The sequence below is a fragment of the Dendrobates tinctorius genome, unplaced genomic scaffold (genome assembly GCF_039654945.1).
Source record: "Dendrobates tinctorius isolate UK_male_01 unplaced genomic scaffold, ASM3965494v1 ptg000054l, whole genome shotgun sequence".
NCBI classification, from domain to species: domain Eukaryota; kingdom Metazoa; phylum Chordata; class Amphibia; order Anura; family Dendrobatidae; genus Dendrobates; species Dendrobates tinctorius.
The window spans coordinates 18,958,580-18,985,608 of record NW_027361722.1 but is presented as its reverse complement, the minus strand read 5'-3'; the positions used below and the strand labels follow the sequence as shown (position 1 = coordinate 18,985,608).

Below are 27,029 nucleotides of genomic sequence, written 5' to 3'. Positions count from 1 at the left end.
TGCAGAGCAGTCTATAGACACGCCCCTGAGGATCCTGTGAGACAGAATTGAAAAAAGGCCCATTTCTCTGGAACCGTACGGCGGATTTAAAAAATACAAAAAGTGGAATATTCAGGGGTGCAGCAGGAATACAGTAAAAGCTAAAAGTGTTCACTTTTAACCTAGTGACAGGTTCTCTTTAAGGCCCATTGGATAGTCCCTATATATAGTATTTTGGTTGCTGAATTTGTTGAAATCAGTCTATGGCCAGGCATTAGATATAATTTGGGTGACCCCTATTACGAATACAGAATCACATTAACTTTTGCTGCCTAAACTAGAAACAGGGCTGGGAACTGCTAATTTAAAGACCTGCGTTCTTAATAATACTCTTATGGCTCTGTTTTCTGATAAAAGCTCCCAATATACTACTGTGCTAGGGGAAGTGATTAATTGTCAAGCAGTTCCCCCAGTGAGACCCATATTCCCCCACAAACAGCACCTTAGGGGTTGTCCAAACTGTGATCTTTAGAGCGTCCATGACTCCACTATGGCAGATAATCCAACCACATGTCAGGGGAATGGGGCCGACGGCTGTCTCTCAGCATCTGCATTGACGTTATCTTGATTAGAGCTGCTTTTACTGATAATATTGATCTATTGACTATAGATGATGATATTCTGAGTACCTGCTGTCGCCACTAGAGGGAGCTCACCGCACACTGTTTAGACATTGAGCTCTATAAATGCACAGTATGCAGTGAGCTCCCTCTAGTGGCAGCAATCAGGATTGTATCATTTAACTTTATGCAGAGGATTTGGAGCTCTGTATTAGAAAAGCAGAAGCATAACGATAAAAGCGTAGTGGTTAGAAGTCAATGGATGTGATATCTCTATCAATCAGTTCAGTGTCGTATATATTTTACAGGTGTAACCGCGACTTCGGCTAGCCCTGCTTCCTCCAGCTTTGGTAAGATATAAACTATCTTCCTTTACAACTATTATTGCCGCCATTCACAGAACTCTTATCGCTCTGATACATCTCCTGGTTCCATAATTCTCTTAAATTTGGAAAATGTGTCATTCGGGACACTGGCAAAGTTTCTCTTCTTCTGAAACAGTTTTTGAAAAGTTTTGGAGAAGTTTTTATTTTGTTCCTGAAACATCTTTTGCAGCTTTTTAATTGGACACTTACTAGTCTGGAGCAGATTCCACCAGGATCCCTTTAAAAGAAGTGATATGCACATTCATGTTTTTTTCCACAAGGTTTTTTTTTCAATTACACTCCAGGATAAAAAAAAAAGTTCACAAAAATCTTTATATGAATTTTCCCAGAGATACGAATAGTATGAGTTTTGTAAGCGTTTTTGAAGTAGTTTTTGAGGAGGAACCTTTGTGCACATGGAGTTTTCTTGAGGGGTCTCTTGGAGTGGGTCTGCTCCAAAAGACGTCTGAAAAATCGCTAAAAAAAAAAAAACCCTGAAAGACTCGTTTTTTCTATTCTTTTCTGCTCAGTTCTATTGATAGGCTTTGTGCAGATGGAGTCGTTTTGTTGATTTTTTTTTTTTTTCTGGAAGAAACTGAGCAGAACCGCAAAGGTTTTAGGGAATTTTGAACTTTTAAGGAGGATTTGAAGACCTTCCTCTCAGTTTTCTCTAGGTTTCTGTTCTTTAATCCACCGTTGGAGTCTTCTTCACAAGACAACTTTCTATTTTTCTAAAGTGGCTCTGTTGGAAATTTTCTGCTCGTTTTCGAGGAGGGTCTGCCACTGGCATATTTTTTTTTCATATCTTCTATTAAGAAAGAATAACAAGAATTCAATTATTACTACTTTAAACCCTGAAGCAGTTAAAAGAAGTAACAACAGACTGAACATGTGCACAGCAAGGCTGCTTTTACATTGCGGTACATTACGTTCATTTTTTTGCTGCGCTTTTTCAGCACTTTTTCTGAAAGATTTCTGACAGAATCTGCCTTAAAAAGATGTTGTGTGCAGATAGCCAGTTTCTGCTCCCAAAACTAATTTATAAACTTCCTGTGCATGTAATTTAAAACCACTCCTATGTTCAGCATCTTGAGTTTTTTTTTTCTTCTTCAAGTTTTAAAAAATGCTTGGTAGGTGAAACAAAAGTGCTTGTCACTTATTGGGCTATTTGCATACCTACTTTTTCAAGAAGTTTTTGAAACAGAAACTGATCAGAAATTGACAAAACTCCTCGAAAACTTGAAGGTTCTGCAAAATCTCTGCAAAATGACTCCGTCTTCACATAGCCTTAGAGGTGACTCCTGATGGAAAACACTCAAAATGAATACAGCACCAGGACAACCATTACTACATGAATACGTCAACAGAACCACCACCAGTACAGGAATAACTACACAAGAACCACCATCAGTACATGAATACTGAAGTTACTAAAATCACCATCAGCACCGTAATACAAACCAGAACCACCATCAGCACATGAATACTAAAGTTACTAAAATCACCATCAGCACCGTAATACAAACCAGAACCACCATCAGTACATGAATACTGAAGTTACCAGAAACACCATCAGCACCACAATACAGAACCAGGACCACCTTCAGTACATGAATACTGAAGTTACTAAAATCACCATCAGTACCGCAATACAGAATCAGAAGCATCTTCAGTACATGAACACTGAAGTTATCCGAATCACCATCAGCACCACAATACAGAACCAGAACGACCATCAGTACATAAATACTGAAGTTACTAAAATCACCATCAGCACCGCAATACAGAACCACAATCAGTACATGAATGCTGATGTTACCAGAATCACCATCAGCACCGCAATACAGAACCACAATCAGTACATGAATGCTGATGTTACCAGAATCACCATCAGCACCGCAATACAAACCAGAATCACCTTCAGTGCATGAATACTGAAGTTACCAGAATCACCATCAGCACCACAATACAGAACCAGAACCACCATTAGTACATGAATACTGAAGTTACCAGAATCACCATCAGCACCACAATACAGAACCAGAACCACCATTAGTACATGAATGCTGAAGTTACGAGAATCACCATCAGCACCACATTACAGAACCACCATCAGTACATGAATGCTGAAGTTACCAGAATCACCATCAGCGCAGCAATACAGAACCACCATCAGTACATGAATGCTGATGTTACCAGAATCACCATCAGCACCGCAATACAAACCAGAATCACCTTCAGTGCATGAATACTGAAGTTACCAGAATCACCATCAGCACCACAATACAGAACCAGAACCACCATTAGTACATGAATACTGAAGTTACCAGAATCACCATCAGCACCACAATACAGAACCAGAACGACCATCTGTACATGAATGCTGAAGTTACGAGAATCACCATCAGCACCACAATACAGAAGCACCTTCAGTACATGAATACTGAAGTTACCAGAATCACCATCAGCGCAGCAATACAGAACCACCATCAGTTTGCTGCAAACTGCATTTGTCACATGATGGACTTAAAAGGAGAAATCCTCCCATCAAAGTTTTTATCCTCTTAATATATAGCAGTCATCATATATAGCATATTATATGTTCAGTCTTTTGAGTGTTTTTTTTTTCGCGTCAGGACTCTGTCTTCACATAGCCTTAGAGGTGGTTCCTGATGGAAAATACTTGAAACTAAGCCATGTCCAATCAAAAGGCTGCAAGAAAAAAATGCTTCAGGAAAAAAGTTTGCAAAAACTTTTGAAAAACTCTTCAGAACTGGTTCAGGACACAAAAAAAAACTCCTCCAAAAACTTTGTAAAGAAGGATTATCTCCTGACAGTATGACCAGATAAACGCGTTGTTTATGACTGCATCAGAAAAACCTCCATGTACACATACCCCAAGAAATTCTGTATGAGCAGAGCCTAAGAGTTTTCTGTTTCCACCACTTTTGCAGGTCCTTCGTTATCCCCTATGAGCGGAGCAGACCCCACAACTGGAGGACCGTCTGCGAGTCCTGTAAACACTGCACATCCTGCGACCGCCCCACATCCAGGACCCCCGACCACCGAAAATGGCTCCAAAATCAACTATGGATTTCAGCAACTCTCCTTTCCAGTAACTCCCACTACTCCCAGTGCAAATATTTCTGGGGGTCCCAGTCCGGCCCAGTCTGTATTGAGCACACCAGTACACGCAGTGGACTCAACCCCAGCGGCTCCAGTGCTCCCTACAAGTCACAAGACTGCTGCCGGAAACTTCAGTCCTCCTGTTACAAGCACCACTGCAAAAATCAGTGCACCCAGGATCAGCACAGCGTCCCAGCTGAAATCAACGCTGCCGTCCACCGCCAGTGTAGAAATAATCACCACTGCCCCCAAGTCAACGGGACCGACCACGAGTCGGGAGATTTCTTGCTCTTTTCCCATAGATGGGGCAAATGTCGGTACGTATTCTGCTGCATCCGCAGGCTGAAAACAAATACATCTACTTTTTTCTTACACGGCAGGGTTTTGTTGCAGTGTATCAGTGTAGACAATCCTGAATGGGGCTGAAACATTGCAACAAGCTGCAGCTGTGAGAGCAGAAGAATTCCAAGAGAGATTAGCTTAATAACCAGCGATCGCTCTGATTGCCAATAATTTATAAAGTTACATCATCATAGGATCCGCCAATATGACGCCGTCACCCCTGAGCGCAAAGACCACCACTCTGAAGCCTCCCGGCCTCACGCTGAAAGATGCGAGCACGGTCATCTGTAAGACGGAGAAGATCGGGATCTCTATAGAAAAGGCCTTCCTGAAGATGATGTCCATCGCTGCTCACTCTCTGTTCCTCGGGAGTCCACAATGTTCCGTAAACTGCAGCACTGACACCGCCATCTACATAGAAGCCGGATGGAAAAACTGCAACACTGATGTGCAGAGCGTGAGTGCAGCCATGTTATCAACACGTAGGAATAAGAACTTATCCACTAAGTGACGGCATAAATGGCAGCAATATGTCACATCAGATAGATAGTCACTGTGTACATACATTACATTACTGATCCTGTATTATACCCCAGAGCTGCACTCACTATTCTGCTGGTGCAGTCACTGTGTACATACATTACATTACTGATCCTGAGTTACATCCTGTATTATACTCCAGAGCTGCACTCACTATTCTGCTGGTGCAGTCACTGTGTACATACATTACATTACTGATCCTGAGTTACATCCTGTATTATACCCCAGAGCTGCACTCACTATTCTGCTGGTGCAGTCACTGTGTACATACATTACATTACTGATCCTGAGTTACATCCTGTATTATACTCCAGAGCTGCACTCACTATTCTGCTGGTGCAGTCACTGTGTACATACATTACATTACTGATCCTGAGTTACATCCTGTATTATGCTCCAGAGCTGCACTCACTATTCTGCTGGTGCAGTCACTGGGTACATACATTACATTACTGATCCTGAGTTACATCCTGTATTATACGCCAGAGCTGCACTCACTATTCTACTGGTGCAGTCACTGTGCACACACATTACATTACTGATCCTGAGTTACATCCTGTATTATACCCCAGAGCTGCACTCACTATTCTGCTGGTGCAGTCACTGCTTACACACATTACATTACTGATCCTGAGTTACATCCTGTATTATACTCCAGAGCTGCACTCACTATTCTGCTGGTGCAGTCACTGTGTACATACATTACATTACTGATCCTGAGTTACATCCTGTATTATGCTCCAGAGCTGCACTCACTATTCTACTGGTGCAGTCACTGTGCACACACATTACATTACTGATCCTGAGTTACATCCTGTATTATACTCCAGAGCTGCACTCACTATTCTGCTGGTGCAGTCACTGCTTACACACATTACATTACTGATCCTGAGTTACATCCTGTATTATACTCCAGAGCTGCACTCACTATTCTGCTGGTGCAGTCACTGTGTACATACATTACATTACTGATCCTGAGTTACATCCTGTATTATGCTCCAGAGCTGCACTCACTATTCTACTGGTGCAGTCACTGTGTACACACATTACATTACTGATCCTGAGTTACATCCTGTATTATACTCCAGAGCTGCACTCACTATTCTGCTGGTGCAGTCACTGTGTACATACATTACATTACTGATCCTGAGTTACATCCTGTATTATGCTCCAGAGCTGCACTCACTATTCTACTGGTGCAGTCACTGTGTACATACATTACATTACTGATCCTGAGTTACATCCTGTATTATACTCCAGAGCTGCACTCACTATTCTGCTGGTGCAGTCACTGTGTACATACATTACATTACTGATCCTGAGTTACATCCTGTATTATACTCCAGAGCTGCACTCACTATTTTGCTGGTGCAGTCACTGTGTACATACATTACATTACTGATCCTGAGTTACATCCTGTATTATGCTCCAGAGCTGCACTCACATATGTCCAACGTCCATAGGCCAGATCAGGCAGTGCCAGTGTTTCCCCAAACACCCCAGTGTCCCATAGTCCCACAAGATGAACCCACCACCCAACCTAACACCTACACCCAAATCTATATCCCTATATACAATATATACAGAAACAAACACTACAATAACCACAACTAACAAAGCCCAAGTTCGGCGCCTGCAGCCCTACATCACTGTATACCGACAAAACAAAAATCTACAGTGTCAGCAGCAGCCCACCACCAGGAAAGGAGATGACCTGACTAGGGCAGACTAAAAGAAAAGCCCCTTCAGAGGAGAGCGGCCCTACGTGTGCCCAGTCTCTCATACTCCAGAGAGCGCACCTTCACTAGGTCACCGAGTATGGTCCTAAACACATCGTCCACTGGGAGGATTTTCCGTTGTGTCGATACTAAGCACCGTGCGTTCCACGTGTGTTACCTAACCACTGCGCTGACTAGAAATAATGTGCAGTGGTCCCGTCCACCAAGGTCTCTGAATGCTCCGTATGCCCACTCCGCATTGGAGAGACCGGCCAGCCGAGACCAGCCAATGGAGGCGCCCACCCTGTTGTACACCTCTGTGTTGAAGGGACAATGAAGCAGGAAATGGTCCATGCTGTCCAGCATGGTACCACAATGCTCTCGAGGACAGTTCCTGTCCTCAGAGCTCCTACACTTCAGATTGTCCCTCACACACAGTTTCCCATGGAAGCAGCACCAAGCCAAGACCCAAAACTTCGAGGGGATCCTGATAGAATTCAAAAGATGCAAACCCACCCCAAGATCCCGACTTGGGCAATCCCTGAGCACCGGAGGCCTCTGGAAATGGGTCAACAGAACCCTATTGTCAAGGAGTTTCCTTGGCAGAGTCCTGATCTCCCACATTCCCAGACCCCACCGTCGAATTACCTTCAGAACCAAGGTAGCGTAAGCCGGAAGATGTCCATGTGGTGTGCGAAGATCCTTCACTTGCCCTCCTGTCTCCCATTCCTGGAAGAAAGGCTGAAACCATCCCCTACAGGAGAATACCCACGGAGGAGCCCTCTCTTTCCAGAGGTTTGCAATATTGATCTTAATGAAGGTATCCACAAGGAATACCACAGGGTTGACCATACCCAACCCTCCTAGTCTCCTCGTACGGTAAGTAACCTCCCTCTTGACCAGGTTCAGTCTATTCCCCCATAACAGTTGGAAGAACAAACTGTAGACCTGAGTCCAGAGAGACTCCGGCAAGATGCACACACTGCCCAGATAAATCAGTAAAGGGAGCAGGTAAGTTTTGATTAGGTTTACCCTTTCCCTGAGGGTCAAAGACCAACCCTTCCATTGGTTCACCTTCTGAGTGGCAATCTCTAGCCTGCTGTCCCAATTTTGTTTGGGGTAATCCCCCTAGCCAAATTCGATGCCAAGGACTTTTGCAGAGACTTTGGGTCCTGGAAGGGTGTCCGGGAGATCAAAACCAGGATCTCCTCCTCCCAGCCAGAGACTCTCACACTTATCCCGGTTGATCTTGGACCTGGATGCCTCCGAGTAGTGATCTACCTCTGACATCAGCCACCCTGCCTCCTCGTGAGAGGAAGCAAAAACAGTGACATCATCGGCATACGCCACCACCCTCAGAGTGCCTTCCGGTGCTGCCCGGTCCATCCCGATCCCGGCCAACGGTCCACGCTCCACCCTCCTAAGAGGTGGGTCAATCGCAAACACGTACAGCAGTGGGCTCAAGGGACAACCCTGGCGAACACCAGATCCAACCTCAAAAGAGCTGCCAAACCAACCGTTCACAGGTGGGAAACTCTCTGCCCCACCATACAAAGTTTTAAGCCAATCAACAAACCCCCCCGGCAGGCCATATCTCAAAAGGACAGACCAGAGGTACTCATGATTAACACGATCAAATGCTTTTGCCTGGTCCAGTGACAGCATGTACCCCTTCCAGTGTCCAGCCCTACCCTGCTCCATCGCCTCCCGGACACCGAGCACAGCACTAAATGTGCTGCGACCTGGAACAGAGCAATGCTGGGCCTCCGAAAGGAGTCGGGGTGCAAATTTCACCAGCTGATTAAACAGTACCTTTGCCTGAACCTTGCTGTCTGTCACGGCTGCGGCGGTAGCCGATACTCACCTGTCCTTGCCTCGCCGCACTATGGCTGCCTCCCCCTCACTTCCGTCCCCCCGGCGCCCGCGGGCCACGTGCGCTTGCTCTAGGGCGCGGGCGCGCGCTCTGCGGGTTCCTTAACCCTGCAGCGCCCGTCCAGAGCTCTGGTCACCAATCAGACCGCTGCACATGCTATATCAGGCGTCTCCAAGATGGAGGAGACGCCTGATTATCGTGTGCTTTTCCTGCGGTATTCTGGCCAAGTTGTAGGGGCTCTCCCTGCAACTCTACCTCTGTCCTGTACTCAGTGCCTCAGTACTCTGTACCTCTGTCCTGTACTCCGTACCTCAGTCCAGTACTCTGTACCTCTGTCCTGTACTCCGTACCTCTGTCCTGTACTCCGTACCTCTGTCCTGTACTCCGTACCTCTGTCCTGTACTCCGTACCTCTGTCCTGTACTCCGTACCTCAGTCCAGTACTCCGTACCTCAGTCCAGTACTCCGTACCTCAGTCCTGTACTCCGTACCTCAGTCCAGTACTCCGTACCTCAGTCCAGTACTCCGTACCTCAGTCCTGTACTCAGTACCTCCGTCCTGTATTCTGTACCTCTGTCCTGTACTCCGTGCCTCGGCCCGGGACTCCATTCTCTGTCCGGTACCCTGTATTCAGTCCAAAACTCCGCCAGCTCCTCTCTTGTCCCTTGAGCCGCCCCTCTTGGTTCTAGCAGTTGCGGTATCTGTCTTCCGAGGGTCTGCCCCTAACAGTGCCTGTATAGGGGTCAGCACCACCTGGCGCGCTCGCCCCTGGGAGCTCCAGTGCCGCTATCCAGAGGGTCCACTCTCGGACGTTACCTTCCCGGTTGTCACACTGTCTACATTGAGAAGCGCTATGGGACGCCAATTCTCAATGCACGATGGGTCCTTACCCTTTGACAAGATGATCAGGGCAGACCTCCTCATTGACTTTGGCAGAGTGCCCGAGGAAAGACACTCATTGAATACCTCAGTCAAGAGGGGAAGCAAAGCGTCCTTAAAGGTCTTATAAAACTCAGGTGCTAAGCCATCTGGACCAGGCGATTTTTTTTTTTTTTTGGGCAAGCCCTTCAGTCGCCAGCTTAACTTCCTCTTCCCTGATCATCTCTGTCAAAATGTCGAGAGGGGTCTACCCCTGGTTCGGGAACGGCTTCAGCCAGAAAAGCCGACATCTCATCCCAATCAAGATCCCTCTTCCCCAAGAGGTGTGAGTAGAAGGATCTGACAACCTCCAGGATCCCTGATCTGGATCGCCTCAGGGACCCCGTAGTGTCGACCAGTTCTGTAACCACTTTTCTATTCACTGACATCTTGCAGTTTCTGTAAGGGTCGGGCGAGCGGTACTTCCCGTAATCCCTCTCAAAAACCAAAGATGCGTGTCTATCGTACTGACACCTCATGAGCAAAGATTTCGCTCTGGAGATCTCCTCGCAGCTTCCTCCAGTTGAGACAAGATGCTCGAGTTTCCTCCTCAGACCCTGATACAGGCGGTACCTGTTCAGACTCCTGAGGCTCGAGAGCTGGTGGAAGAATCTCGCCACCCTTTTCTTGAACATCTCCCACCACTCTGACTTACTACTACAAAGATCCAGTAAGGGTACCTGGCTCTGAAAAAAATCCTCAAAGGACTGTCTTATATCCGCTTCTTCCAAGAGAGATGAATTGAGCCTCCAAAAGCCTCTTCCCATCCGGAGGGTCTCTGTAACATTCAGAGAAAACAAAATTAAACAGTGGTCGGAGAACTCCACCTCAACAACAGACACTGCTGAAGAGACAGCTTCCTCCTTTAAATAAAACCTATCTATTCTGGACCTACAGTTACCTCTATGATAGGTGAACCCCTCGTGGCCTGGGGTGTGTCGAATGTGGACATCCACCAGGCGAGCCTCACTAGCTATACAAATAAGGGCGACGCTATCATAAGTCAACTTGTCTCTGGAACCTCCTCTATCTCGGGGCCTCGTGACAGTATTGAAGTCCCCTCCAAAGACAACCTGCCGACTTGTAAAAAGGTAGGGCTTGATCCTCATAAAGAGACACTTCCGGTCCCACTTAGATTGGGGACCATAGATGTTAATGAGCCTGAGCTCTTGTCCCTTCATGAGGACATCTAAGATCAGGCACCTCCCCATTTCTAACTCAACCCGTCGGCATTCCACCGGTGCGGTAAAAAGGACCGCCACTCCGCTATACGGCTCGGCTGCAAGAGACCAATAGGAGGGCCCGAGTCTCCACTCCCTCTTGGCTTTGAACACATCTGCCATTTTTGGCAGTCTGGTCTCTTGCAAAAAGAAAATGTCAGCTTCAACACGGTTGAGAAAATCAAAGGCTGCAAATCTGGCTGTATTTGACTTTATGCTGGCGACATTAATGGACGCCAGCATCAACAGAGTGGGTACCGCCATCATTGGTGATTGAGTTAGATGGCTTTCATCTTCCCACTCCCCTTATCCTCTGCCTCAGAGGAGGAATCCTTCCCCCTCTTTAATGACACAGAGGTGTCCATTCCCACTTGATTTTTCTTTATGTCGTCCTCGTCTCCGGACTCTGGGCCAGTCCCTCCTTCCAAGTACCTTACATTCCCAGAAGGAGACTCGGCACCCCCTGTAAGCTCCGCCGAAGCCGGAACCTCACCCTCAGCTTCCTCCTCAGAGGAAGAGATGTTCTCAAGGACTTGGAACCGGTTAGAAAGACCAACCAGAGGGGAGTCAGTTTTTCCTTCCTTAGGTACCTTGGTCAGAGCGGGAGAAGATGTTTTATCTCCCTTCTTTCTCTTCTTTTTGGTGCCGAGCTTACGCTTGTCCTCTAGCCACTGCCTATTATCCTCATCCATACTTTCATAATGGGAGGATTCAGAGGCAGTGTCAGTTTCCTCCCTGTGGATCCTCCTGACCTCCTCATCCAACTCATCATCCCTCAGGGCCTCAGCAGCAAAACTGGCATCCAGGACAGGGGTCACCGCAGTAGCCCGGGGCTTGCCCAGCTCCCTCCCCTGTCTGCTCTTGTCTAGACGCCTCAGCTGGGCAGGCGTCTTTTTATTGCTTTTCCTCCTTGGCCCCTCAGCTCCCTCACCCCTGCTAGTCCCTTTCCCAGCAGAATCAGCCTCACGGCTTTCTCCCACCGGGGTCACGACTGCATTAGCAAAGGAGCGAGGACCACGGCTGAATGGGTGACCTAAGTCACCACACAGGTGGCACCTAATCTCCACACAAGATGCAGCAAGATGGCCAATATCCCCACACAATGCACATTTCTGCACAGTGCAGTTTGCACTAAAGTGTGTGGGGTCGCCGCATTTGTGACAGAGCTTCAGCTCCCCCTGGTAGAAGACCTGGATACGATCTCTACCCAGGAAGGCCCCTGACCAGATACCATACTCATCGCGGTTTTTCTTTGGCATTTCCACCACTTCTCCATATCTGCCAAGCCACGTCATGATGTCATAACAAGAAAGCGACTTGTTACAAGTCATCACGGTCAATTTCTTGACTTGATTTTGGCGAGACACCGCCTGGATGGCAAAGTCTCGCCAGCTCATTTTTTGCCAACTCATAATTTGACCAGAAGAGCTCAAGCCCCTCTGGCCAAACAAAGCTGACATCAAACTCAGGCGTGGAATAGGGATGTATCAAGGCGTAGATGTCAATAGCCTTGAAGCCCATCTTCAGCAGGAGCTCCACAACCTTAGACCTTGGAGGACACGCATCACTGCCCCTCCACCGAAGACGGACCACATTCCTACGCACACTAACTGGCCCGGCTGTCGGAAGGGACCACACTGTGTTTCCCCCATTTTGCTCTCGGAAGGCCCCGAGGCCATGCCTCTCTATCCAGAAGGATAGATCAACCTCTCGACCCTCTACCGTTAGTGATCTCTCCCCCTTCTTTAGCGCCTCCAGGAGATGCCGCTGCAACATGCCGTCCCCAGAGCCCAGAGACGAGGAGGACGCCCTATTTCCCCCGGAAGTGACAGCGGCGTAACTACTAACGGGTACTGCCACCACCGGGGGGGGCAACTGGACCAGTGACCACACCAACAGTATCACTATTACCCACCTCCATAAAACCCTCACTCTCCACCAAACCAGCAACCACCCCACTAGACAAAGAAATTTCCTCATCCACACCTCCCACCACATTCACTCCTGCTGGACCAGTGACAACAGGGCGTGGCATTTTGACCTCCGCATCATCAGGCACAAGGGGCTCAGTCTCCTCCACAGAACTGGAGGAGACCTCACCCCTGGACTTATGGATGCCCTCCGCATCATCAGTTGGTAAGTTTCTTTGCTTCATTAGGCGCCGCTGATCTTTTGCCGCTGTGAGGCGCCGCTGATCCTTTACATCAGGATCTTGCTGACCAGCAGCGCCAACGCAGAACAGGATCTTCAGCCCCCTCACACTGCGGCTGCTTCTCAACTAAGTGATCAGCGCCAACAGCATTCAGGGGCGCCGAGGCTACCGGAGCTGCCCCCGGCAGTGGGCTGCTCCCCCCTCCCACTGAGGAGCGCACCACAGTTTCGTGGCCTAACCGTATACCCACCGCCGGGCCGCCCTCACTGTCCAGCCTCTCGGCTGATGCACCTGCTGCTAAGTCCCCGCTACTACAAGCAGAGACGGAGCTCTGCGCGTCACTACCATGCTCTGTACTCTCCCCGCGCCTTTGCACCGCATCCACAGCAGAACCCAGGCTGGGCTGGGCAACGGGGCTTATGCAGCGAGCTGACCCTGCTGCTGACTCAAGGGGTATAGGGAGGGGGGCATATACATAACTCACCACTTCCTGGAGCTTCGGCTTGTTCTTCTTTACCCTTTTTTTCTGGTCCCCAGGTGCCTCCTCTGGTAAATCGTCACCAAGATGGAAGTTCTGAAGGCACACTGGGGACTCCAGGAGCTTGATCTCCGCCATTAGTGCCCCTCCCTGGCCGCTGTTGTCACTGTCCTCCCCAGAGCCAGCAGAACTGTGACCAGATGCCAGTGTCGCCTGTCCGGCAGGGAGCTCGCTGCACGTGGCCTACGGGTGACTTTGCAGGCTGCCAGGTGGGACTTTCTGCTGGTCGTCATCATCATCATCATCCAACTGGCTCTCAGGCTGCAGCCCCTTCTGCCTTTGCTCTCTGTTATCAGCCATTTCTCTAAATCTGTCCTCATTTATTAGTTTTTCTTTAAATAGTCCACTCCTCTCTTAGGAACGCTTTCCTCACCTCCAGCTCATTAATTTCAAGCTTCAGTTGCTTTACCTCCGCCTGGAGTTGGGTCTTCCTGGGTCTGGAGGAACCTGCAGCTTTGGCGCTTGTGCAGCGTAGCTCCTCCCGGAGCCCCCTGATGGTCTTACTCGCCTCTTCATACTCACGGAGGTGGCTCATGACCCGGGAGGCAAAGGTGGACACAGACTCCTTTGGTTTCTGCAGCCCCCAACTTTCCTCAGCGAGATCGGCCTTACCTCCGTGAGCACTCAGCTTTCCTCCGGAAGGACCGCCATCTTGCATGCTGCTAGCAGGCTTCTCCTCCATGTTGGAAGCCTTACGGCTTCTCTGGATCTCTGCAGGCCTGGGGGGAGTAGGAGCCACATTGCTGCGACTCCTAGTGGAGCGTCTCACCCCCAAGTCCTCTGATGTGCAGGCCTGTTGCTGGCTTATACTGTTCCCCACCGGCCTGGATCGGGAAACAGAAGCCTGGGACTTGGCTCCTTCACTCATCCCAGGAAACCCACACCCTCCCTGGGTAGGAGAGAGAGCAGGTCCCTGGGTGGAGAGGTGTTGATTCTCTGGGGTTCAGGAGCACACAGCAGGATCAATGTCGACCGCACCCACAATCACCACAATGAGCAGCAGCTGAGCAGAGCTGCACTCAGTATTCTGCTGGTGCAGTCACTGTGTGCATACATTACAATACTGATCCTGAGTTACATCCTGTATTATACCCCAGAGCTGCACTCACTATTCTGCTGGTGCAGTCACTGTGTACATACATTACATTACTGATCCTGAGTTACATCCTGTATTATACTCCAGAGCTGCACTCACTATTCTGCTGGTGCAGTCACTGTGTACATACATTACATTACTGATCCTGAGTTACATCCTGTATTATACCCCAGAGCTGCACTCACTATTCTGCTGGTGCAGTCACTGTGTGCATACATTACATTACTGATCCTGAGTTACATCCTGTATTATACTCCAGAGCTGCACTCACTATTCTGCTGGTGCAGTCACTGTGTACATACATTACATTACTGATCCTGAGTTACATCCTGTATTATACCCCAGAGCTGCACTCACTATTCTGCTGGTGCAGTCACTGTGTACATACATTACATTACTGATCCTGAGTTACATCCTGTATTATACTCCAGAGCTGCACTCACTATTCTGCTGGTGCAGTCACTGTGTACATACATTACATTACTGATCCTGAGTTACATCCTGTATTATACCCCAGAGCTGCACTCACTATTCTGCTGGTGCAGTCACTGTGTGCATACATTACAATACTGATCCTGAGTTACATCCTGTATTATACCCCAGAGCTGCACTCACTATTCTGCTGGTGCAGTCACTGTGTACATACATTACATTACTGATCCTGAGTTACATCCTGTATTATACTCCAGAGCTGCACTCACTATTCTGCTGGTGCAGTCACTGTGTACATACATTACATTACTGATCCTGAGTTACATCCTGTATTATACCCCAGAGCTGCACTCACTATTCTGCTGGTGCAGTCACTGTGTGCATACATTACAATACTGATCCTGAGTTACATCCTGTATTATACCCCAGAGCTGCACTCACTATTCTGCTGGTGCAGTCACTGTGTACATACATTACATTACTGATCCTGAGTTACATCCTGTATTATACTCCAGAGCTGCACTCACTATTCTGCTGGTGCAGTCACGGTGTACATACATTACATTACTGATCCTGAGTTACATCCTGTATTATACCCCAGAGCTGCACTCACTATTCTGCTGGTGCAGTCACTGTGTGCATACATTACAATACTGATCCTGAGTTACATCCTGTATTATACCCCAGAGCTGCACTCACTATTCTGCTGGTGCAGTCACTGTGTACATACATTACATTACTGATCCTGAGTTACATCCTGTATTATACTGCAGAGCTGCACTCACTATTCTGCTGGTGCAGTCACGGTGTACATACATTACATTACTGATCCTGAGTTACATCCTGTATTATACCCCAGAGCTGCACTCACTATTCTGCTGGTGCAGTCACTGTGTGCATACATTACAATACTGATCCTGAGTTACATCCTGTATTATACCCCAGAGCTGCACTCACTATTCTGCTGGTGCAGTCACTGTGTGCATACATTACAATACTGATCCTGAGTTACATCCTGTATTATACCCCAGAGCTGCACTCACTATTCTGCTGGTGCAGTCACTGTGTACATACATTACATTACTGATCCTGAGTTACATCCTGTATTATACCCCAGAGCTGCACTCACTATTCTGCTGGTGCAGTCACTGTGTACATACATTACATTACTGATCCTGAGTTACATCCTGTATTATACTCTAGAGCGGCACTCATTATTCTGCTGGTGTACATGCATTACATTACTGATCCTGAGTTATATACTGACCACTTCTGCCACTATTGGGCTGCAGGGTGAGGTGACATCATGGTTTCCTGTTTCTAGCACAGGGGATTTCGTTAAATTCTCCTTTCCCTATTAATTAGCTAAATGAAAACTTAATGAAAAGATGGATTCTGGAAGTTTACAGCCACCACTAGGGGGAGCAGTCTGTATACTGATGTATAGTTTGGCTATATATGAGGCTTATTTTTATCTCTGAAGTTTGTCTTTCTTTTCAGAACCAGACTCACATAGTTGTGAACTCAACCCTGTACATTGACCTCTCATCGACCTTTCAAAATGTGACCCCAAGAGTCATCAGCTCAATACGCTGCGTGTTCCACAACGAGATCCTGTGGTCAAGTGGATACAATCCTGCAGGAGGGTAACATATTTTGGATTGTCTTACTAGAGAGAAACCCAGGCAGAAACCTCAAAGCATTCCCACCCAGCACTATTTCCAAAGGCTCCTCTATTTCCCACAAACAACCTCTAACTTGCTTTGTACAGCGGTGCGGCTCCTGTCCATCATCCTGTGTGTAGAAATCACTTGTAGCTCTGGTAACTACATGTTCCATGGTAGTTGATGCAATCCGTGTAGTCACACAGGTGGCAGAACCACAAAGCCATCCTTTGGTCAAAAGCCACGGATTCATAGGAAATAGCACAGGAGAGGATGGGTCTGTGCCGCAGCATGCATGTCACAGGCAGTGTATAACCACACAGCTGGCACACCCCAGAAGCCGTCCCTGGCGCGAGAGTCACAGATCCATAGGAAATAGCACAGGAGAGGATGTGGCTGTGCCGCAGCATGCATGTCACAGGCAGTGTATAACCACACAGCTGGCACACCCCAGAAGCCGTCCCTGGCGCGAGAGTCACAGATCCATAGGAAATAGCACAGGAGAGGATGGGTCTGTGCCGCAGCATGCATGTCACAGGCAGTGTATAACCACACAGCTGGCACACCCCAGAAGCCGTCCCTGGCGCGAGAGTCACAGATCCATAGGAAATAGCACAGGAGAGGATGTGGCTGTGCCGCAGCATGCATGTCACAGGCAGTGTATAACCACACAGCTGGCACACCCCAGAAGCCGTCCCTGGCGCGAGAGTCACAGATCCATAGGAAATAGCACAGGAGAGGATGTGGCTGTGCCGCAGCATGCATGTCACAGGCAGTGTATAACCACACAGCTGGCACACCCCAGAAGCCGTCCCTGGCGCGAGAGTCACAGATTCATAGGAAATAGCACAGGAGAGGATGTGGCTGTGCCGCAGCATGCATGTCACAGGCAGTGTATAACCACACAGCTGGCACACCCCAGAAGCCGTCCCTGGCGCGAGAGTCATAGATCCATAGGAAATAGCACAGGAGAGGATGTGGCTGTGCTGCAGCATGCATGTCACAGGCAGTGTATAACCACACAGCTGGCACACCCCAGAAGCCGTCCCTGGAACGAGAGTCATAGATCCATAGGAAATAGCACAGGAGAGGATGTGGCTGTGCTGCAGCATGCATGTCACAGGCAGTATGGAGACACAAGCTTATTGGAGGAACCCGCTTGAAAGAGATTCAGAGACAACAGTAGACTGCACAGGACTGAGCAGATTTACACTGAGCATATGCCATAGATAGGAGATATCATCATATTATACAGGGGTTTAGGAGGGGGGATTCCCACTATCAATCCACTATAGAGGTGGTAAAATGGAAGGACTTAAAGGGAATCTGTCGCCCCTTTTTTTGAGATATCATATAATGATCTCATTCAATTGTGTGTCACATAAGGATTCTCTTGGTACTTTCGCTTCCCCCTGACCCCGCACCTTTCATGCATAAATACCTTGTTTATATCGGTTCAGATGTATGTAAACTGCCGCTGTCCGGTCCGCTGGGCGGGGCTTATTCAACTGCTCCCCCCTCCCTGTCTTGCTCTACACAAGAAGAAATGCATAGAGCAAGACGGTGTCATGTCGGACACTGTTCACACCAGGGTGTCCGGCAGACAGCAGTAATACCCTATTCCACTACAATATGCTCAGGGACTTTGTTGGGTATTCTGTTCCAGTCGGGATAGGGTTAACCAGGTTGTCATGCTGGCTGAGGGCTGGGCCACGCCCTTGGTCTTTAAATAGTTCGTCCTGACTATGGGCGTCGCCGACTATAGCTTTAGCCTAGTGCTAGCAATACCGGTCAGCAGTGGTGGTGTTGGAGCGTCTGATATCTGGTGCAGTATATCTCTCAGTTGTTCTTTCTCCTATCTGTTATATATATATATATTTGGTTGCCCTTGCACATTATTGTATTCCCTTGTGTATTAACTGTGTGGTGTTTCTTTTACCCCTGTCCATACGTATTTGTGGGGTCTGGTGTCTGGTCCCCTCACTGGGTGGAGGGTGGTGGGTTCAGCTTAGGGCTGGACAGGAGACAGGGACAGGGTGGAGGCCCAGGCAGGCACACCTTCAGTGTAAACCCTGGGTTGAGGGACAGACAGGGTTTTCCCTAGTCTGAGGGACTCCGCAGGGGTCCCGGGGTTTTAGCCTAAAGTAACCTAGGCATACCATGACAGACGGGGGGAGGGGCAGTTGAATAAGCCCCGCCCAGCGGACCGGACAGCGGCAGTTTACATACATCTGAACCGATATAAACAAGGTATTTATGCATGAAAGGTGCGGGGTCAGGGGGAAGCGAAAGTACCAAGAGAATCCTTATGTGACACACAATTGAATGAGATCATTATATGATATCTCAAAAAAAGGGGTGACAGATTCCCTTTAAAGGGAACCTGTCACCAGATCAAAAGTTGCCATTTTCTGCTTTGTTTTGCTCCTGCTGCTCCCTGGTTGTTTTTATTTTTATTTTTTAAAAATCCACAATACAGATTCAGAGATTGGTCTTAATATTTCTATGGTCTTTAGTGGGTGTGGCTCATGGGGTAATTATGCAGAGCAGCTAAAGTCACACCCCCTTGGAAAAACAAAAGTGAGATCTAAATAAAAAGTCCGATCTCTTCACAACAGTACAGTCAATCGAAAAAAAAAATTAGAATAAAAATGTAAGAGTGGAGATACTTGTGTAAGATAAGAGCAGAAACATCAGAACTTATTCCCTCTCATTATCGTCTCCTTTTACCAAAAACATATCGCCTATCTTTTCTTCAGAATTTATACCATCATAGAAAAGCTTGAAGGCGACGGAACGTTTATCCCGGAATTCCAGCTTTTTATCGGAGACCAGCCCATCCCCCCAAACTTTACACTCTCGGCCACTGATGACATAACGGTTCAGATCCGGATTAAAACAGAGGAGAGCCAATATAAGGTGGTCATCAGCGAATGTTGGGCGACTCCCACCGAAAACTCCAACGACCTCATATCGTTCCCCTTCATCAGAGACAGGTGAGGACATTCTCAAGGCTTTTACTCTTCCAGTCATTGGGATTTGTCATGGATTTACCTAACAGAGAGTCTCCTAAATCCTTCCATAGCGGCTACACATAATTTTGCAGAATAATGGAGTTTGAAGGGAAACTGTATCGTAATATTGAGGAGAAGAAAGTTGCTGATTTTTTAACAAAATGTGTTACAGTTAAATTTCACTTTTTTATTTAATTAATCTTTTTCCAAAATTAGATGTAAAGTAAATGAATGACGCGTTTCATTTTCTTCCTCAACACTTACTTTGACGTTCATTTTCCACTTACTTTTTTCTCTTCAGCTTTTTGGGTTTCTCATCTCCTTTGACTTTTCGTTATAACTTTTCTTGACTGTTGTATCTCTTGTATTTGTTTTTCCTCAATTTTTTTCCTCTTCTGCTTTTGTCTCACTTATATCTTCATCCCTTTTGAGATTTCTTTCTTTTTCTTGATTTATTCTGCTTGTTTGTTGTCATTGACTTCTTTGTCTTTCTTGAGTTCTCCTTTTTTTTTTATTGTGATTAACTTTTTTAATTAAGTCTTCCTTCACATTTTCTACATCTTGTTTGATTTCTTTCTTTTCGCTTCTTTTTTGTCCTTTATTTTTTTTTTACAGTACTTCTATTTCTTCTTCACATTGTTTGACTTTTACTTCATCTTCTCTTTGGATTTCCTCTTTTACTATTTATTTTGTTTGTCTTGAGTTTTTTCTACTGTTTTATTGTTTTTTATTCTTCTTTTTTATCTTCTTTTATTTTTACTTTTACTTCTTTGTTGTCCATCTTTCTTTATCTTCTTTGACTTCAACTTCTTTCCTGATGTTTTCTGCTTCTTACGTTTTGTCTTCTTTGACTTTGTTCTTTATTTTTTTTCACCTTCTTGACTTCTACATTGCTTTTGACTTTTTCTGATGTCTATGTATGTCTACCATGACTTCTCGTCTTTTCCAGGGCTGTGGAGTCGGTAGGCCAAACCTGCGACTCCGACTCCGACTCCTCAATTTCCCTTACACCGACTCCGACTCCAACTCCGACTCCACGACTCCGACTCCCACACATATTGCTTATATTTAAGTGAAAAATTTATTGTAGTACAATGTGAACCTCAGACATTTAATCATTTTTATGATCCAATAATCAAGATATTTAGATAGAACAGAATATATATCGGTGTACTACCCGGTTTTCATTCTTTTTGGTACAGATACGATATGGATAGACAGATATGGATAAATGGATATATAGATAGAGCAGATTTCTAATCTGCTTTTGCTATTGAAAACATTATCTATGAGCTCAAAAACCTTTCAGGTGATGCAGTTTTTTAATAAGATGATCAGCTTTTGCAGCTGAAAAACGTATCCTCAAAAAACACAGGAAAAATGCTGTGTGTGAATGTAGCCTTAGATCAGAAATATAACAGCCATTTATAGGACATTTCATAACTTTCCCAAACTCCTATGAAAAAATATTCAGCACATCCTGCATTGAATTACTGTACCCAATTTATTATATATTTTAGGAGTCGGAGTCGGTCCATTTTATACCGACTCCAACTCCGACTCCGACTCCACCAAAATGAGCACCGACTCCGACTCCGACTCCACGACTCCGACTCCACAGCCCTGGTCTTTTCCATCCTTGACTTCTTCCTTTAACTTTTTCTTTTCCTTTCTTGAATTCTTTGTTTTCGTTGACCTCTTCTAGATCGTCCTCTTCTACATCTCCTTTCTTGACTTGTTCCACTACTTCTTTGGCTTCGTTGACTTTTACTTCTAGTTCTTATTTGTTCTTGTTTTTTTTCCTATTTCCTTTTTGTTTGTTTTTTTACTTCTACTCTTAAACCTCCTATTACTTTATTTTCCATCTTGCACTTTTTTTTGCCTCTTCTTATTTATCTCATTTGTCTTCTTTTACCTTTCCCTTCTGTTTTTTTTTTTTTTTTTGCCATAATCTCTGATCTACTTTTTTTCATCTTTTTTTTCTGTCTACTTGTTTCTATACTTTTTTATTCTCTTTTTCTATTCCTTCTTTCTCTTATGTTTTGTTTTTTTCTACTTCTATCTTTATAATCTCACGTCACTCCAGAACCTCACCGGTTCCTGGATTATCACTGACGGAGAAGATACTTCTCTTCATAACGCCTTCTCTTTCTGTGTTGCAGCTGTGCCTTGACGAACACCTTCACCACCATCCACACCAATGGCATCTCCAATAACGCCACCTTCCAAACCAAGATCTTTTCTTTCGTCGATAATCCCATCGTCTATCTGCACTGCCGACTTCACGTGTGCAAGGAGGAGCCCCTCAAAACCTGCAAACCAGTATGTATAGATAGTATGCACCATGTCAATACTGGACCAATGTTTGGATGTAAAAAATTGGTCACGTTTGTCTTGAGAGACTTTAACATTTTGTTATTTCATTCTCTTTCGGCTCGGACGCAGTGTTACCACTGATGTGAATTACTTTGAATTAAGCTTTTGGAGGAAAGGTTAAAAGCATAAATTCTTTGTATTGAAGCAAACGTCTTGGTGTCCTCAGAGCTCAGGTTTTCAGATACAGTCCTTAAAATCCCCTGCATAGACTTGGAGATAAACATTAATATTTTGGCTACTTGCAGCCACCACTAGGGGGAGCTCAGGAGCTTGCCGCATACTTCTGTAAGTTTTATGTTGCCCAAAGTTACGGTGTCGTTCCTTATACTCCACAGCAGGTTTTACTAACTGCAAGAAATTTCAGAAAATCGACATGCTGACTGTTTCCATGTGGAAATACAGAATACTTCCATTTTGTTCCAGTATTTTCCCCATCTTTGGCGTGTGTCTATATTTGACGTCATCAATATATTTTTGACCCAAGCCAATTTTTAAGGGGGGGGTCCTTTCAATTATCCATTTTGTTTTTCGGATACGTAGATATGATGTAAACCGAAGGGCCAGATCATGGGGTATCACGGCCCCTCTCTATGTGTTAGAGTAAGTCAGTCCCCGCCGTGTAGCTGGAACACAAATAGTAACGCAATAAATACGGATCTGTGGCCAAAACTGGTTCTTTCTTATTTTTATAGACATGTAATGGTTTTCGTTTGGTGAATACTGGTGAAAATGTCTTTACTGGAGTCACCCGGATGGGACCCCTGAGAAAGTCAGCCCTATGTAAGTACCGAGATATCTATTAGTCTATTTCAACCTATTTTTCCCTGTTCTGTCCCTCAAAATCAGTGCTCTAATCTCCTGAAATACTCTGTGCTGCTGGCAAATCACGCTCCATCACTTTTACACTGCTCAGTCTGTGACCTTCGTGTTGTATTTAAAGGGAGCCTGTCAGCAGGATTGTGCTCAGTAACCTACAGACGGTGTCATGAAGACCCCACCACAGGCCGCCCCGGAGCACGGGCATATTATTAACTAAAAACTGCATATAAAGATTAAACAAGAACCACAAGACTGATTTCATCACCAGGTATCAGTGTAATCAGTATAACCTGACACTGCCTGTAGGTTACTGAGCACAATCCTGCCGACAGCGGCATTTTAATCTTCTTCTATCACCGTCTCAATTACACAACCCTTGGACGTGAATGGACATGTCACTGCCCCTACAAGATCAGCACGTTCCTCTCCTGAAATACTCACCAGAATAAAATACTGTTGTAACATAATCCCAAAAGTGGTGCCCTGTAGTGTCTAAATAATGCAGCTAATGAATAGTACTATAAAGTGCAACATTATCATAAAAATCCCCATACATGTAGTACTAAATAACAGTATAATAAAGTGCCAGTATAGTACCGCCCCATGGTACACAACAACAAAACAATAAAAAAACCCTATAATACAAAAAAGTGGTAAAGTTCCAAAATGATTCTGCCATATGGTGCTAATCAACAGAACCAAAATCAGCCCTCATTACCCTGCCATATAGCCCTAAACAACAGCTGAATAAGAAGCCTACATAATACGGCTACATAATACAGAATCATACCGTGCTCACAATATACGGCCGTGTCCTTATAGTTAAAGGGAATCTGTCCCCCCCCCCCACCGAGACGTGTATGACCTATTAATATGGGCATACAGGTAAAAATGTATCTTTCCTAAATAAGTCCCTGTTTTATATGAAAAGTCCCTTTACCTTTTATTTCTGATTGATTTTCAAGCAGATGATCAAGACTCGCCACCTACCGGCACGCTGGGACCTGGGTACATCGCCCTGATTGTCATCGGGGTACTGCTGCTGGTTGCGATGGTGGTTTCCATCTTGATTTGCTGGCATGAAAGAAGATCCGGAAACTACAACTTTAAGATTAAAACTCGAGACGTTGGCTACCAAGTGTTCTCCAACTAAAGAACAAGCGATCAGGACGAGCAAGATCTCTGCCCCGCCTAGTGGTCATCGCTGGTACTACAGCTTCATAATCCGCCTGTACAACGATATCTTGTAATTAGACCATTTGCTAAATTGATAAGCTGACATTTTCCTAGTTTATTATAAGCGGAATATCAGGAACTGGGGGATATGTGATCTATAATAATAGGCATAAAATATTGTACCGTAGCCTGGTGGTCATTGCCGGTATTGCAGCTTGTTACCATCATTTTCTTCTAGGATCTTATGCTTTCGTCTGTGACCTCTATCACTATATACAACCCTCATTCATATTATTGCATGACTGGACAGGTCACAAACCTGGTACAAGATGAGCATACTCGTCTCCTGAAATACTTTGTGCTGCTGTGAGATCTCTACACAAGCCTGGTGGTCACCAAAAAGTCTGCGCTAGGCTAAGTGCAAACTGACATTGGTTTGTATAGGGATTGTGCTAGGTTGTATATTAATGTTGATGCAGATTAAATATAAATATATATTACAAAAATCTGTACATTTTATAGTATGGGAGCCCACTAGTGGGCATAGCTGGAACTGCAAATATTTTTCTATTTAAATCTTATCTACTAGTGGTCAGTGCTGGAATTGTAATTTCTTGTAAAATTTTCTTTCAAATGTTAATTAATTACTTTTATTGTTTTTTATTCATTTTCTTATTAAGCCCATGGTCCTTAGTGGTCATAGCTGGCATTGCATCTATTTTTGCATTTAATTCAGGAGTCAGGGCTACTAGTAGTCACTGCTGAATAGGAATAAATATATATATATATATATATTAGTCACTTATATCCAATATTGGTCTCTTTTTATCTATTATTCATTTTAATAGCCACTCTATTGCCCCTAGTGGCCATGGCTGGTATTGCATTCATTTCAATTAATATGAATTTTTTTGGTCTTTCTTTATTTTTTTTATTTAATTCACGGTCCCAGCGGTCAAAGATGATGTGTGTGTGTAATATATATATATAATATTTGTTATGATTTACCATTAAAAATGTATTATATATAACATAGTAGTTCGATTAGTAGTGGTAATAAATGCAGCTCTGCTGTGATGCTAAATTATCATCAATCATTGGAGCACTCATTCCTGGATGTCAAATTAATCCCGAAGGCAAAATATTGCCCCTTCCCCCAGACCTCCTTTAACAAATAAAATAAAAAAAAATGCAATACTAGCTATGACCACTAGAGGCAATAGATTAAATACATAGTAACATAGTTAGTAAGGCCGAAAAAAGACATTAGTCCATCCAGTTCAGCCTATAAAACTCTGTCAGAATAAATCCCCAGATCTACGTCCTTCTAAAGAACCTAATAACGGTAAGATACAATATTGTTACGCTCCAGGAAGACATCCAGGCCTCTCTTGAACCCTTCGACTGAGTTCGCCATCACCACCTCCTCAGGCAGGGAATTCCAGATTCTCACTGCCCTAACAGTAAAGAATCCTCTTCTATGTTGGTGGAAAAACCTTTTTTCCTCCAGACGCAGAGAATGCCCCCTTGTGACCGTCACCTTCCTTGGTATAAACAGATCCTCGGAGAGATATTTGTATTGTCCCCTTATATACTTATACATGGTTATTAGATCGCCCCTCAGTCGTCTTTTTTCTAGACTAAATAATCCTAATTTTGCTAATCTCTCAGGGTATTGTAGTTCCCCCATCCCCTTTATTAATTTTGTTGCCCTCTTTTGTACTCGCTCTAGTTCCATTATATCCTTCCTGAGCACCGGTGCCCAAAACTGTACACAGGCATCCATGTGTGGTCTAACCAGAGATTTGTACAGAGGCAGTATAATGCTCTCATCATGTGTGTCCAGACCTCTTTTAATGCACCCCATGATCCTGTTTGCCTTGGCAGCCGCTGCCTGGCACTGGCTGCTCCAGGTAAGTTTATCAGTAACTAGGATCCCCAAGTCCTTCTCCATGTCAGATTTACCCAGTGGTTTCCCGTTCAGTGTGTAATGGTGATATTGATTTCTTCTTCCCATGTGTATAACCTTACATTTATCATTGTTAAACTGCATCTGCCACCTTTCGGCCCAAGTTCCCAACTTATCCAGATCCATCTGTAGCAGAATACTATCTTCTCTTGTATTGACTGCCTTACATAGTTTTGTATCATCTGCAAATATCGATATTTTACTGCGCAAACCTTCTACCAGATCATTAATAAATATGTTGAATTGAAGAGGACCCAACACCGACCCCTGCGGGTCCCCCAGGTATACGAAAATAAATAAATGCAAATACCAATATTAGGTATGACTTAACATTATATATATATATATATATATATATATATATATATATGCATTTCTTTTTGGTAATTCATACCTAATATTGTTCTTTTTATTTATGTAGTTATTTAATTTCTTATTTACTCTATTGCCCCTAGTGGTCATAGCTGGTATTGCATTTTTTTTACATTTTCGTTTTAAAGGAGGTCTGGGGGAAGGGGCAATATATATTTTTTTACCTTGATATCATTAAACATTTTGCACAGTTTGCCTCCTATAGCCTTTGCGTTGCACTGTCTCTTGCCAGCTGCAGAATGAGTGAACTGAGAATCCATCAGTGAACTCCTTCTTATGTCCAGATGGTAGAGTTTGTGGCTTTTATTTTTATCTCTCTTTTTCCGAGGTCTTCTCAACTGATTTATGAACACATCAAAGATGAATGTGCAGGGAATCAAAAAGCCAAATTTTTAATGAAATCCAATTGCAAAAAAAAAAAGAAGATTTTTGGCCCCAAGTATGTATTTTGAAAAGATAAAAATAAAAAAATAAAAACAAATAAAATTGTTCCCACAGGTGGGCAACACCTTTTAAAGGGGTTTGGAGCATCACTATGAGGAATCCTCAGGGGTTTATACATCTCTTTTCAGGTTTTTTCCAGGTCGGGGGTCCCCAGGCCTGGGGGCGATGCCTCACAAATATATAACATAAAAAGAGGGAAAAAAATTTGTAAATTTCTATTTTTACTATGAAATGATGTAATTCTGTCTGATGAATTGAAGCTGCACATGGTTACAAT

At 45.0% G+C, this 27,029-nt stretch overlaps 1 protein-coding gene across 1 annotated transcript in view; it reads left to right on the top strand.

The window, feature by feature from the left end:
* The window catches only part of UMODL1 (uromodulin like 1), a 78,697-nt gene extending 52,494 nt beyond the window's left edge, over positions 1-26,203 (top strand). The window contains exons 12-19 of the mRNA XM_073577223.1: positions 908-949; positions 3,919-4,407; positions 4,627-4,889; positions 16,419-16,564; positions 19,342-19,578; positions 21,759-21,918; positions 22,665-22,752; positions 23,760-26,203. Of these exons, the coding sequence (XP_073433324.1) occupies positions 908-949; positions 3,919-4,407; positions 4,627-4,889; positions 16,419-16,564; positions 19,342-19,578; positions 21,759-21,918; positions 22,665-22,752; positions 23,760-23,944 (1,610 nt within the window). The 3' untranslated portion in view covers positions 23,945-26,203. The remainder of the gene's footprint in view (positions 1-907; positions 950-3,918; positions 4,408-4,626; positions 4,890-16,418; positions 16,565-19,341; positions 19,579-21,758; positions 21,919-22,664; positions 22,753-23,759) is intronic.
* The last annotated feature ends 826 nt before the right edge of the window (positions 26,204-27,029 follow it).